The following is a 15,312-nucleotide window of genomic DNA, read 5'->3' on the forward strand; positions in this document are numbered from 1 at the left end:
TATGAACTCTCTCTGCCAAGGCGACGCTACTCGACGGCGATCTACCTCCATCACTTCCTCTCGGTCAAACCTTTCCCGCTGCGGATCAACGTGAGTCGATCCTTCGTGATCTTCAACTCGACGAACATTTGGCGGCAAATTGTCCATCATCCTTTCATCACGATGGTGAGCTGACTGATTGTTCTCGTCCTGATCGCCTTGATGCGCGATACTAGATGGAACACCTCCTTCTCCGACCAGAAGCGGATGCGAAACTGCAGGTATTTGCCGATGCTGCAGTCCAGCTTTCAATTCTGCATTTTCTTTTCTGAGAGCTTCAATCAAGTTCATCAACTCTTCAAGCTTTGTTTGCTGGACAGCCTCCATCGGATTGGAGCTTTCACCTATCATTATTCCCGAACGGAGTAAAGGCATTAATCTCAAGTTCGCGAGTAGATCTGAGCTTCGTGAGTAGGAATTTTTAGATCTGGCTTCTAATTCTCCGAATTATGCTCACTGTTTACAAGATCTGAATTGTCTGAACTCTAAATCCGTCAGATCCTGCCACAATCGAGCAACTCGTGGTTGCGTAGATCTGAAGTCACTCCTGCCAAAGCTTCAAGAATCGTAATTCCTCCAGAGTAGGTCACAATCGCTCAGATCTGGATTCAAATCCGCAAGATCGAGTCTCGATCAACCGAATTGGTTTGAATCCATTCGATACTCCTCATTGATCAACCAAACTTTCATGCGTTTCCCACAGACGGCGCCAATTGAAGATGCAAGAAACTCCTTCTATTCTTTCTCTCTCTAGAATTCTTACACCTCAACCCGAAAAGATCCCTCTCCTCTTCATTCCAACTCCTATTTATAGATACTTACAAGATATTTACAAGATATTTACAAGATATTTACTAATTGCTGGACCTGGGCCTATTCCTCTGTAAGCCCTGGTCACCCTTGATGGGCTTACTCCCGCTCGGCCCATATGGCAGTGTCTTTCTATGGGCTGACCCAGCTGTTCGGACTGAAGGTTGTGTTTTGCGAGTCGGACCTGGCCCATGTCATCCGGGGCCTCCTCATACTTATAAGTGCAAACTCATATGCTCCAAAAATAGGTGATGTGAAAAAAATTGGTAGGTAAAATATTTTAAAGGATAACCAAACCAGCGTTTTAAGTATTAAAATTTTAATTCTTCCTAAATTATTTTCCCATCTTAATAAAAAAAAAAAAAAAAAAAAAACAACGGCACAGGAGTTTACATTATAATAGTTCTTTTGGTTCAAATTAAATTAAGAATAGACACCAAACTACCGAAGTGAAAATATTATCTAGGTCTCTGTTTGTTTTAACGTAAATTTTTTTTAAAAAAATGTTTTATTCTTTTAGGTAAAATATATATATATATATATATATATATATATATATATATATATATATTTTTACTATTTGGTGTTTAGCAAATGTTTAAGTCAAGATTGAGGTTGAGAGCATCGGGTGAGATGTGTAAAATAGCTTGTTAAAAATTGATGAATAAATTATTTTTGTTAAGTTTTAATATTTTTTTTCTTCTTAAATATTTTACGACAACCAAATATAAAACACAAAAATATTTTTTGAAAAATATTTTAAGCTCAAATAAAGAAGAGAGAAAAGTAAAATTTTAAATTCACAATTCTTCTTGAGGTTGAGGTTAATAAAAGTTCTTTGACTCTTTTGAATTTTAAAATCAATTACTTTTTTTTTCAAGGCAAGAAATATTAGAATTTAGATTAATAGATGCAGAGATAGAAACTTGTCACTTTAAAATTTACTCAGGACACTAATTAATTGGACTATAGAAGCATTTGCAATTTTAAAATCAAATTGACTTTTTTACTTTTTAATAGTTACCAACTAGGTATGGAGAAAAATGTAGTAGTATACAAGAAGAAAGAAAGCAAAAAAGAGAAAAAATAAATAAAAAATACTTATTTATTATATATTATTTATTTATTTTTGAACGCTCTGTGGGGATTTGAGAAAATGGAGCAAAACGGCGCCGAATAAAGCAAAAGTGAGAAAGTAACCGTTGAAAGTGCAGCTGTATATCATGAGGGCATATTCAATACTCCGTAATACTAACAGCTGTACTGCGTGGGATCATGTTTTCACATATAAACCCCAAAAAAACGCGGTTATGTATGTATACTGTATGTAGCACCGACCCTACAATACCACGGCGTGGGACGAAATCAAAGTCAACACCATTTTTCATTGAAGTCAATGTGGATTTTGCATTTTGGACCCTTGCAGATTTCCTCTTTCCTTGTAACTCGTGTTGTGGAACTTTTTACATTACTCTGTAGAGAGATGGGCCACACAACCAAGGAGTTGGCCCCTTCGCACTCTCTCTCACAAAACATATATATATATATATATATATATATATATATATATGGTCGAAGGATGTAATCCATAGTGATTATATGTTAAAGGGATACGAAATATAGTCCAAAATTCAAAATAAATAAGCGATAAAAACATATACAAGGATAGTTGAAATTTAAATTAATGTAAAACTCGTTCAAATCTCAAACAAATCGAAACAACTTGAAAGTTTTCTTTTAAAAAAATGTGACTAGTGGACTTTAAAAGGTCTGAAGAATTAAATAAATATATATATTTTTAATATATAAACCCTAGAAAGTGACTTGATCGTCAGGAGAATATTTCAGCTTGTCCACCTTGATCACCATTCCGCTTGTTTTGTAGGAAACGTCTATAAACATATAGGGTTTTTATTAAATTGATGTAGTGAATAAGTTCAATTGTGGAATATTTGCTACATTAAAAAGATAAAAATTATATGACTATTCAAATAAGTTAGAAAAATCAGTCAAAAAAATATTTCCAAGTTGAGTTAAGTGCGTATGGTAATAGTGAATTTTATTACAAATGTAGACCTCATTGTAGTAATGTTTTTACTGTTCAACTCAAAAAGAATGATAGAAGTCTATGTTATTAGAACAAAAATGAATGCTTAAATGTGTCTTGTGCATCCACATAAAATGTATCACACATTTTTTTTTTCAAATATATATAAAAAATAAAGTGTTAATGTCAAGGAAAAAAAAAAAAAAATGGTTGATCAGTATTGTATTGGAAATTTTGTTATTGGGAAAATCAATCCATCCAATAATGACAAATCTTGGGAGATGTGATTAAAACTTTCGATAAGATATGTTTATTAGTATGATGAGTCCACCATGTGGACCAAGTGGTGGACCATGGGCGGGTGTGGATCCAACAACTATGGGTGCGCATGGGCGTGATGGTTCGGTCCAAATGGCCTGGTTTTGATATCCATAAGGGAAGTTACCTACTAGGAGATGACATCAGATAAAAGGGCCCACAAATGGAGTACCTTCCAACAAGTTTATGGCTCACCGTCCATTTGCCTTGGCATCAACCTGATGGACGGTGGTGGGGATAAAACAGTTGCCAATTTGGGACCCAATGATGGTGTCAATGGTTTGAATGAAATAGCTCGGAAAAGTATAGGATATTATGATTACAAAATCTCATTCGAAAGAAAGGGTTCCATCAAATAGGCCCATAGCCACATGACATATTTTTTTCTCTCTCTCACTTGTCAAGCAAAGTTTATTTTCTCTCTTTCTCACTTGTCAAGCAAGTTTAAGGACTGAGATGCCGGCACCATGTCAAGCAAGTCATTGACTCCATTGTCAAACACATGAAACAGAATTAAAAGTTCAAGTAGGGCATACAATCAGTGCAATGAAATTGGAATATGACTTAATTTTTTACAATTTTAATTTCAAAGCCTATACGGAGACCAAAAAAAATTTAAAGCATGCTTGGTTTGTCATTTTAAGAACGGTAATTGAAAATAAAAAATTATACTTGATTCAGTTTTTTGAAAACTCACTTATAAAAAAGTCTGTTTTCAGAGAATTATCTTTTATTATTCTCTGAAAAATTATTTTTTGTTTTCTGAATTCTTGAGAACTATTTTCAGAGTTACAAATCAAGTAAGTCCTAAAGAACTCGCTAGCATTGGCAAAACTATAATATATATATTAAATATTAATTTGTTTTTATAAGAAACTATGGACATTTGTAGAGATTTTTTTTTTAAATTTTTTTCGTCATTTTTAATTACCAATCTTTATAATAAAATATATGCAGCTTACTAAACCATCCATTTTGTTTGACTGGCTGAATAATCCATGAAATATTGTAGTTTCTTTGTAGTGGGGCAATCTTGTGATATGTTACTTACCAAAAGTGTGTGTATACATATATATATATTATATAAAATGTTAGTTTTCTATTCACTTAATTATATATCCCTTCTCACACTCCCAAGTCCCATGCCAATGTTGTCAAATGTTAGTTTTCTATTCAATCTATCCCTTCTCACACTCCCATACAGAGACTAAATTAAGGATGGATTGAATTTTTCTTTTTCTTTTTCTTTTTTATTTTTTATTATTTAGTACTCACACATACATATTTCTATTGAGGTTCGAATTATTGACCTCCCTTTAAAGAGTAGGAGTCTGATACCACTAGGCCACAAGTCTGTTGATGGATTGAAATTTTCAACTCAAGTCCAACCCTCTTCTCAAAAAACAAACAAATAAATAAAAATACTATCCAACCCCATTCAAAGACCGAGTTAGTTAGGCTAGTTTGACTCGTCCAAGTTGCAACCCTGTATTAGAGAAACATAGGATCACTCACTTTGAAAGAAGTGTTGTACATTTAACCAGACAATATTTGCACTACAATGGTACTATAAGTTATATATGTTACCTGAACTTGGATATGTGTGTCGGACGAGGGTATATATGTATTCAGGTGTCGGACGTTTAAATAGAAGGTCACATGGATATTCATTTTATTTAATTATCTTATTTTATTTGTTTGGAGTAAAGTACTATTTTTATTTAATATAGTGTTCAATATAGACATTTAACTCATTTTAAATTAATAATATAATATGAATGAATGAATGAATGATTGGATATGGGTTTTAACTATATGTTCACTTAAAAGTGTAGGTCATATATATCATACTCATGTCTTGCAATATGTGTCTAATGTGTCCCATAGGAATACTTTTGAAGAGTCACGTAACTATAAAAAAAAAAATCATAAAAGTGTGAGTTTTTCAAAAGTTCAAAAATGATTTAATGTTTCACGTATCTATGTAAGTTCCTCGTGGTTGCAAGAAACCCCACAACCGTGAAGAACAAGCTAGTTCCACCATCAATTCCAATCAGAAGTTTGACTTATAACTCCATACAAGTAGTAGGTGTATTTGAAATTTAGATGAAACTACCAAACAAGAGTCAATGCTTGATGTTGATGAGACTATATATATAATAATAATAATGTTTTGACTATAAATCTAAATGTGAAAGGTCAACCAAGCACAAGTTAATACAAATCACAAGTTGTGCCTTTTAATTTCTTGTATAAGCAATTAATGGTACAGTTCTTTCATTCATTCACTCACAATTCACATGCACGTGTAGTGTAAATAAAAGTGTACAACTTGCATGCATATACATATATATATATACATATATATATTAAATAAACACTCTAGCATGCAACATTGATACATTAATTATTGTTGTAGCATAGGGGCAGCTCACAGCTGGATAAGATCCTAAAACAATAACAATTACATAAATGAGTAGTTGCTTGATATATTATATGTATACACCATACCACAAACACTCACACACACATACACAGTCGTGTAGATACAGAAAGGAGCATGAAAGATGTGACAACAGTACTTAAATGCAACAAAACATAAACGTGTTTAGTGGTTGAATTAATTAATTAGTATAAGCAAAGCAAGCTATGTTTTTCATAATTATGTCTGTTTAGTACTTGAGGTATGAAGGATTATGAAAACATCAATGGAATGATTAACAAATAATTCCAAAAAAAGCTATTAGAAAATCAAAATTAAGAAAAGCTGGCCAAAAACTTCCTTACTATGATACACACACACACACACACACACACACACACACACACAAAACCTATAATGTTATAGGCTTGATTTTCAAAAACTTTAAGATTGCCCCATAATTAGTCCTTCTCAAAATTTAATTTCTAGCCACAATAAGCCCATCTAAGCCGTATTCGACTATTTGTATGCATACCCAAGACAAAGTTTGAAAGTTGTAACAACAACGAGGCCTTGGGCCTAGCAGAAGATTAGATGCGCCTAAACTACTAGTTCAGTTTGGTCTAATAAAGACGTCAAGCCCAGCCCAAATCATTAATTTTGTGTTACAATTTGTTATTAGGTTTAAAATAGAAAGTGAAAGTCATATCCTTCAATCATCACGAACCTAGAGAAGCGAAGGAGATTGGCTATGGTGGTTCTTGTGTTCAACAGCACCCGTGAATGATTAACTAACGATCAGGTGAGTTCCTCTCTAACAGTGACAATCACATTTCTTCTCCAATGATTTATATATACAGTAAAATGCTTGTTTGTTTGAATTGCTCTTCTGTTTTACATTCAACAATCCACAAATTTTATGGCCTACAAACCAATTCTCCACTGTCTTCATCACTCAAATCCATCTCAACTTCCACAAATCAACACTCGTTTACAGTCAATTACCTCATCAATTCATGTGGGTTGTCTCCAGAAACCGCCATTTCAGCTTCCAAAAAGGTCAATCTTAAAACCCTAGACAACCCAGATTCAGTTCTCAACTTCCTCATCAACCACGGATTCAGCAAAACCCAGGTCTCATCTGTCATCAGAAAATACCCACGACTTCTCTTATGGGATCCCAAGAAAAAGCTTTTGTCCATATTCGACTTTTTTTACTCCACCGGCATTTCCAGCGCCGAGCTCGCGAAGATGGTGTCCAATCACCCACTTATATTGACACGAAGCTTGGCGAACCATATCATCCCATCTTTCATTCTCTTCATTAATTTATTTGATTCACATCATAAGTTTATCACCGCCTTTAAACGATTTCCTAGAATTGTACAGAGCTATAGCAGTGCTAATTCATTCTCTAACATTGAAATTTTGAGGCAACACGGCGTGACAGATTCGAAAATTGTCCACTTACTTACTTCTCAGTCTAGGTCACTCAACTTCAAGCCTCATAGATTGAATGAGGTAGTAGAGGATGTTAAGAAAATGGGTTTCAACCCATCAAACACCAACATTCTTAATGCGGTTCAAGCATTGCTGACAATGAGCAAATCAACATGGGAACGGAAGATGGAGGTTTATGAGAAGTGGGGTTGGTCTGGGGAAGAAACAATCTTGGCTTTTAAAAAATTTCCGTGGTGTATGATGGTATCAGAGGAGAAGATAATGGCGGTGCTGAATTTTTATGTCAACACAATGGGTTGGAAGTCTTCCCTAATTGCCACTCGTCCAAAATTAATGACATACAGTTTGGGTAAGAGGATAATTCCAAGGTGTTCGGTACTTCAAGTTTTGTTGTCGAAAGGTTTGGTTAAGGAACCCATTAGTGCAGCCACATTGTTGGATTACAGAGAGAATTTGTTCCTCAAGAAATTGGTGACTTGTTACGAGGAAGAAGCTCCTCAGTTGTTGAAACTATATCAACAAAAATTGGAACTTTCAAATTCAGATGCTCGTGATTATGAATGTAAGAGTGGGGTCCATGCCCAGTGTGTTTTCAAATTAAATTCATGAGAGCAGCACATACTATGATGAGATGGTTTATGCATGTAGAGTCTAGACATTGAAGAGAAGGAATATATGTTTGTTCTGTTGATTGCTTTGAAGTTTAGATGAGGAGCGATAGCCTATTTCAAATTAGATTAATAAGAGCAGCACATACTATGGTGAGATGGTTTATGTATGTAGACATTGAATTGATGTAATGTTTGGAATGGAATAAGCCCCGAACCCCCAAATAGAAGAGCGGTTTAGGTGGTTTAGGTTTGCAACACAATGTGTGTGTCTTGATTAGGTATTTTTTTTGGTACCTTTTTTAATAATAATAATAATAAAAAGTAATGTGCAATTCTAAGATCGCGAATAAAGAAAGATGCAGACTATAAATAAAGAAAGATGCCGATTGAAGAGGCGGACAGCACATCAACATACTTTATTTATCTTCTTTTCATTCCAAAGTACAGACCTGTATTTTCAATTCATGGTGTATCAATTAACTTTCAGCAACATGTATTTCAACCTCTATTTAGAATGCATTTTCGAAAGGTCCAAATTATAATTTCATTCTAAAGTTATACTAAACAAAATTTTAGTAACTATTAAAAGTACTTTTTATCAAAAATATCTAAATGAGCTATACTGAATAATATTTCAAAATAAAAGCGTTTTTAAGCAATAGAGAACTAATTCCAAATAAGGTCGTAGTGACAAAACAACAACACTTGATTGTTGTAATTTTCCTAAATTTCCTTAGAATTTAGAAGTGCTGATTAGTTTTGAAAGTCCTTACTCAATTTAACATTGTTTATACCTTTTCGGGAAAAATTAAAAAACCTTCATTTCTTATCTTACCAGCAATTTTATCCTGGATTTTATCTAGTCACAAATAACCTTTCTTCTAATAACAAATGCATTTTTTTTTCCTTCATATTGGTGCTCATGAGTTACTATCCTCTCTTAAAAAAAAAAAGTGTAAAGTACACCACCTCCTCCTCAGATTTGCCCTAAGGACAATCATATACAAGTTGAGTCATTTTTTAACAAAGACACCCTCTCAAGTTTGATATAGTTACCAAAGACACACCAATGATCACGGACATGTAATGAATTGACATTGTTACCCTTTGACTTTTATATTGACCAATTTAAATGTTGAAATTACCTTTTCTAACCTTATATAATACTTTACCCAAATAATTAATTAGACCCATTTCTTTCCTTCTCTCCTCTCTTTGTTCACTCTCATCCTCCTCTTGCCGCCCCTTTATCCTTCCATTTTTTCTCTTTTATATACACATGTATATACGTATACACACACACAAGGAGGCAACGGCGACGAAAGTGAGTTGTCGTCAAGGATGAATCGCACCGGTGAATTAGATATTATGATGAACAAGAGGCATTCGATTTGGCTTGGTCGATTTTGTCTTCCGTTTCGGCAATAGCGCCTCCGAAGTCGCCCTCATCAACTATGATGGCGATCAAGTAGCCATAAAAAGGTCTTGACGTTCTTGTCAGACTCGACGACCACCACGATCTTGCCTTTTGAGTGCCTGTTGCACTAACTGAGCGTGAATTTAAGGGCCAAATTGGGAATTACTGTCATGGGTTGTGGAGGTGAAGGTGGGTGGTGGTGGCGATGGTAAGTGGTGGGTGGTGTTGGAGAGAGAGAGAGGGGTGGTGCGACGGCAGTGATGGCGGGTGGTGTTGGAGCGGCAAGAGGAGAAAGAGAGAGAACGAAGAGGGAAGAGAGGAGAGAGAAAGGGGATGTGAATAGGTTGTGGAGGGGAGAGAAAGGGGTTGTATATATATACCCCCAAATCGTCTAGGCACGACTTCGACGGTGGCCAGAACAGAGTAACGAGGCACAATCTCTCCAAATCAAAACTCTTTCTTTCATTTCTAATCTCTTAATTAACAAAAAAACAAACACCAATCACTTCCATAATTTATAAGTACAATGTTTGGCCACATAATTAATATTTTAAAATAATTTCATGATTTTTTTAACAATGAAATTAAATATAACAAATAAAAATAAGATTAAACAATGTTTGATCAAATAATGAAAAAAAGTCTCAAGGGATGAGAATCCACGACCATGAATCCATATAAACAAATTTCTTTTGTTCTTATCAATTTTCTTTTTATAAGCAACTCACTTCATCTTTTCAATTACAACTTGAAAAGATAAAAGAAAATATAGGGTTAAACAACATTTGCTTATATAGAAGAGAACATTTTTATTTTTTATTTTTTATTTAATCTGGTATATCTTTCATAAATTGAAGTAGGCATTCTCCAAATTATCATTAATTGGCTAATACAAAGAATCCTCCCTTTAATTTTGATATCAATTTAAGAATAAAAAATGGAAGAATAAAAGACATGCTTTAATGATGAAAATTAAAACAAGACATTACAGAAATTCAATTACATGTCAGCTAGTGACGGACGCAGAAAATTTTGTGAGGAGGGTCAGTCTTTTAATTTGTGGGGGCAAACTTATATACTGGGTTCATTTTTGTAATTTCAATGAAGTTTTCTTCATAAATTTTAAAAAATTAAAGTATAAAATGCAAAAAAAAAAATCAGTGGGGGTGAATTGTAATATTAGTGGGGCATCTTAAAAAATTCTCAATAATTTGAAGTATAAAATGCCAAAAAAAAAAAAAAAAAAAATTCAGTGGAGGCGAATTATAATTTTAGTGGGGCATCTTCATAAATTCTAAAAAAAATTGAAGTACAAAATTAAAATATAAAAAATTCAGTGGGGGCGAATTATAATTTTAGTGGGGAATCTTATAATCCTATGCTAGGTCCATGCCTGATGTTAGCCATGGTGGCTTTATCTTTCCCTTGAGAAGAGGTGTTTAAACTAACATATTAACAATAAAATAAAGCATAGAAATAAAGATGTTTTTCATTGAATAAAAGAAAGAATTACAAGGAAAAAGAATGCAATGCAATATAAAATATCTATCTCTATTTTGTAACCCTCCACCTATATGTCCCTATTTATAGAGTTTAGAAGGGAAGATTTAGGAGGGAAAAAGAAAAGAATTTGAAAATTAAAATATAGGAGGAAAAATAAAAAATACATAAAATCTTCCTAAAATATTGTGGTTGCAATCAAGTCTTAAACTCAAGACCTCTTTAAAAGCTAATTGAGCACTGGACCATCTCTCCTACAAGGTTTTTGGTATACTTTAGAAATAAATAGACTTTTATTCTTTTGCAGTCATAATTTGTCACATTTTTACCATTTTTTTGTCCTTTCTTTTCCAAAATCAGTCCTTATAAAACATGAAAAGTAGGAATAAGAACATTTATTTGACTATATGTAGGGATGACAATGGTGCGGGTTGGGGCGGGTTTCTCATTCCCCATTCCCGTCCCCGTTTAAATTCGGCACCCCCAAAACCGCCCCATAACCAATTATTTTTTTACCCCTAATTCCCATAATCGCCCCCGTCCCATCCCGGCTTGCCCCGCCCCGCTTTAGAAGATATGAATGAGTATGGTTTTTTTTGAAGTGTGTGTGTGTGTGTGTGTGTGTGTATATATATATATATATAATATGTTAAATCAGTAAGTAAAATAGCATGGCAGGGGTTAATAGGAGTAATTTCATATGTAATCAGGGCAGTTGCGGGGCGGGGGTTACCCCTCCTCAGCCCCAAATCCGGCCGGTTTTTTTCCCAACCCCCATCCCTACCTTATTTAAATAAACGATTCTTCAAACTCGCTTTAGACAAGACGGAGGCGGGACGGTTCCCCACCAGGTTGGGATAAATTGCCATCCTTAACTATATGTATGCATGTACCCAAGACCAAGTTTGAAAGTTTTAAGATTTAACAACAACGAGGCCCAAGGCCTAGCAGAAGCTTAGATGGGCCTAAACTACTAGTCCAGTTTGGTCTAATAAAGTAACAACAAAAATAAATTAAATTAAGTACACCCAATTCCAAATGAATGACAGTGGGCCTAAACTACTAGTCCAGTTTGGTCCATAAAGACGTCAAGCCCAGCCCAAATCATTAATTTTGTGTTACAAAATTTGTTAGGAGGATTAGGTTAAAATAGAAAGTGAAGTGATACCATGTCATCGTCACGACCCTAGAGAGGCGAAGGAGATTGGCTTGGTGGTTCTTCTGTTCAACAGCACCCATGGATGATTAACCAACGATCAGGTGTGTCCCTCTCTAACAGTGACAATCACATTTCTTCTCCAATGATTTATATATGCAGTAAAATGCTTGTTCGTTTGAATTGCTCTTCTGTTTTACCTTCAACAATCCCTAAATTGTATGCCCTTCAAACCAATATTCCACTGTCTTCATCTCTCAAATCCATCTCAACTTCCACAAATCAACACTCTTTTACAGTCAATTACCTCATCAATTCATGTGGGTTGTCTCCAGAAACCGCAATTTCAGCTTCCAAAGAGGTCAATCTTAAAACCCTAGACAACCCAGATTCAGTTCTCAACTTCCTCATCAACCATGGATTCTGCGAAACCCAGGTCTCATCTGTGATAAGAAAATTCCCACAAATTCTCTTATGTGATCCCAAGAAAGAGCTTTTGTCCAAATTCGACTTCTTTTACTGCACCGGCATTTCCAGCGCTGAGCTCGCGAAGATGGTGTCCAATTACCCACTTTTATTGAGACTAAGCTTGACCAACCATATCATCCCATCTTTCACTCTATTCATTCATTTATTTGATTCACATGATAAGTTTATCACCGCCTTTAAACGATTTCCTAGGATTGTAGAGAGCTATCACAGTGCTAATACTCTCTCTAACATTGAAATTTTGAGACAACAAGGCGTAACAGATTCAAAAATGGTGTACTTACTTACTTCACATTCTACGTCACTTGACTTAAACCCTGATAGATTTAATGAGGTAGTGGAGGATGTTAAGAAATTGGGTTTCAACCCTTCACAAGCCCATTTTGTTATAGCCATTAAGGCATTGACCTCAATGAGCAAAGCAACATGGAAAAGGAAGATGGAGGTTTATGAGAAGTGGGGTTGGTCTGAGGAAGAAACAATCTTGGCTTTTACAAGACGTCCGATGTGTATGATGGTATCCGAGGAGAAGATAATGGCAGTGCTGAATTTTTATGTCAACACAATGGGTTGGGAGTCTTCCCGAATTGCCCGTTGTCCAAGATTAATGTCATTCAGCTTGGGGAAGAGGATAATTCCCAGGTGTTCGGTACTTCAAGTTTTGTTGTCAAAAGGTTTGGTTAAGGAACCCATTCATGCAGACGCATTGTTGAATTCCAGAGAGAGTTTGTTCCTCAAGAAGTTTGTGACCTGTTACGAGGAAGAAGCTCCTCAGTTGTTGAAACTATATCAACAAAAATTGGAACTTTCAAATTTAGATGCTCGTGATTATGAATGTAAGAATGGGAACATATAATTTGAATTAGGATGTCATGTGGTGGGTTCCATACCCAGTGTGTTTTCTTTGCTTGTTTTTTTGATCTGTTTCTTTGTTTTCATTGTATATTTTGTATTATAAATATCACATGCACATTTCAGAGGGAAAAAAATGCTTGCACTATTATGAATCAAGTAAATTTTAGTGAAGCAAGCAAAAGAAGTCGTGGCCTTATGGGATAGAATCACATACTTTTACAAGTGATGCTCATACAGATGATTTTTTTATTTTATTTTATATCATCCTATGAAGGGAAGGAATATATGTTTGTTCTGTTGATTGCTTTTTAAGTTTAGATGAGCAGTGAAAACCTATTTCAAATTAGATTCATGAGATGTTTTATGTATGTAAACATTGAAGGGAAGGAATATATTTTTATTCTGTTGATTGCTTTGAAGTTTAGATGAGTGACAGCCTATTTCAAATTAGATTGATAAGAACACCACATACTATTATGAGATGGTTTATGTATGTAGATGTTGAATTCATGTAATGTTAGGCGACGAAGGCGAGTTGTCGTCAAGGATGAATCGCACCGGTGAATTCGATATGATGATGAACAAGAGGCATTCGATTTGGCTTGATCAATTTCATCTTCCGTTTCGGCGATAGCGCCTCCAACGTCGCCCTCATCAACTATGATGGCGACCAAGTAGCCGTAAAAGGTCTCGACGTTCCTGTCGGACTCGACAACCACCACGATCTCGCCTTTCGAGCGCTTGTTGCACTAACTGAGCGTGGATTTAAGGACCAAATTGGGAATTATTGTCGTGTGTTGTGGAAGTGAAAGTGGGTGGTGGTGGCGATGGTAAGTGGTGGGTGGTGTTGGAGAGAGAGAGAGAGGGGTGGTGCGGTGGCCACGGCGATGGTGGGTGGTGTTGGAGCGGCAAGAGGAGGAAGAGAAAGAATGGAGAGATGAGAAAGAAAGGCTCGATTACAATTTGAAAAGATGAAAGAAAATGTAAAGTTAAACAACACTTGCTTATACAGAAGTAATCTGGTATATCTTTCATAAATTGAAGTAGGCATTCTACGAATTATCATTAATTTTTTTTTATCAATCTAAGAACACATAATAGAAGAATAAAATACATGTTCTGAAGAGGAAAATTAAAACAAGACATTAAAGAAATTCAATTACATGTCAGCTATGGTGGCTTCATCTTTCCCTCGAGAAGATGTGTTTAAGCTAACATATTAATAATAAAATAAAACATAGAAATAAAGATGTTTTTTTATTGAATAAAAGAAAGAATTACAATGAAAAAGAATGCAATGTAATATAAAATCTCTAACTCTTTCTATTTTGTAACCCTCCACTTCCTCTACATATGTCCTTATTTATAGAGTTTAGGAAGAATTAGGAGGGAAAAATCCCTAAATTGTTTGCCCTACAAACCAATATTCCACTGTCTTCGTCTCTCAATCCATCTCAACTTCCACAAATCTACACTCGTTCATAGTCAATTACCTCATCAATTCATGTGGGTTGTCTCCAGAAACCGCCATTTCAGCTTCCAAAAAGGTCAATCTTAAAGCCCTACACAACCCGGATTCAGTTCTCAACTTCTTCATCAACCATGGATTCAGCAAAACCCAGGTCTCATCTGTCATCAGTAAATACCCACAACTTCTCTTATGGGATCCCAAGAAAACCCTTTTATCCAAATTCGACTTCTTTTACTCCACAGGCATTTCCAGCGCTGAGCTCGCGAAGATGGTGTCCAATTACCCACGTATATTGACTCGAAGCTTGGCGAATCATATCATCCCATCTTTAACTTTGTTCATGAATTTATTTGATTCACATGATAAGTTTATCACATTCTTTAAACGATTTCCTAGTATTGTAGAGAACTATCGCAGTGCTAATACGTTCCCCACCAACATTTAAATTTTGAGGCAACATGGCGTGTCTGATTCGAATATTGTGTTCTTAGTTACTTGTCATACTTGGCCACTCAGCTTCAAACCTGATAGATTAAATGAGGTAGTGGAGGATGTTAAGAAATTGGGTTTCAACCCTTCACAAGCCCACTTTGTTATAGCGATTAAGGCATTCACCTCAAACCAAAATGGAAAAGGAAGATGGAGGTTTATGACAAGTGGGGTTGGTCTGAGGAAGAAACAATGTTTGCTTTTACAAAACGTCCGTGGTGTACGAT

The 15,312-nt window shown here is 35.2% G+C and overlaps 2 protein-coding genes across 2 annotated transcripts; both read left to right on the forward strand.

Annotated features, from left to right (window-relative positions):
* Positions 1-6,500: 6,500 nt before the first annotated feature.
* Positions 6,501-7,706, forward strand: LOC132270099 (uncharacterized). The gene has a single exon (XM_059771304.1). The coding sequence runs from the start codon at positions 6,501-6,503 to the stop codon at positions 7,704-7,706; it is 1,206 nt and encodes a 401-aa protein (XP_059627287.1).
* A 4,241-nt stretch (positions 7,707-11,947) lies between these two features.
* On the forward strand, positions 11,948-13,126 carry LOC132270100 (uncharacterized). Its single transcript, XM_059771305.1, has one exon. It carries the CDS (start codon positions 11,948-11,950, stop codon positions 13,124-13,126), a length of 1,179 nt encoding a protein of 392 aa, XP_059627288.1.
* The last annotated feature ends 2,186 nt before the right edge of the window (positions 13,127-15,312 follow it).

The sequence above is a fragment of the Cornus florida genome, unplaced genomic scaffold (genome assembly GCF_030987335.1).
Source record: "Cornus florida cultivar Cherokee Brave unplaced genomic scaffold, ASM3098733v1 CherokeeBrave_3.0.0_Hap2_Chr08, whole genome shotgun sequence".
Taxonomy (NCBI): Eukaryota; Viridiplantae; Streptophyta; class Magnoliopsida; order Cornales; family Cornaceae; genus Cornus; species Cornus florida.

Bases quoted from the DNA above. Each gene is read 5' to 3' on its own strand.
- LOC132270100 (XM_059771305.1), top strand. From the start codon at position 11,948: ATGCTTGTTCGTTTGAATTGCTCTTCTGTTTTACCTTCAACAATCCCT.
- LOC132270099 (XM_059771304.1), top strand. From the start codon at position 6,501: ATGCTTGTTTGTTTGAATTGCTCTTCTGTTTTACATTCAACAATCCAC.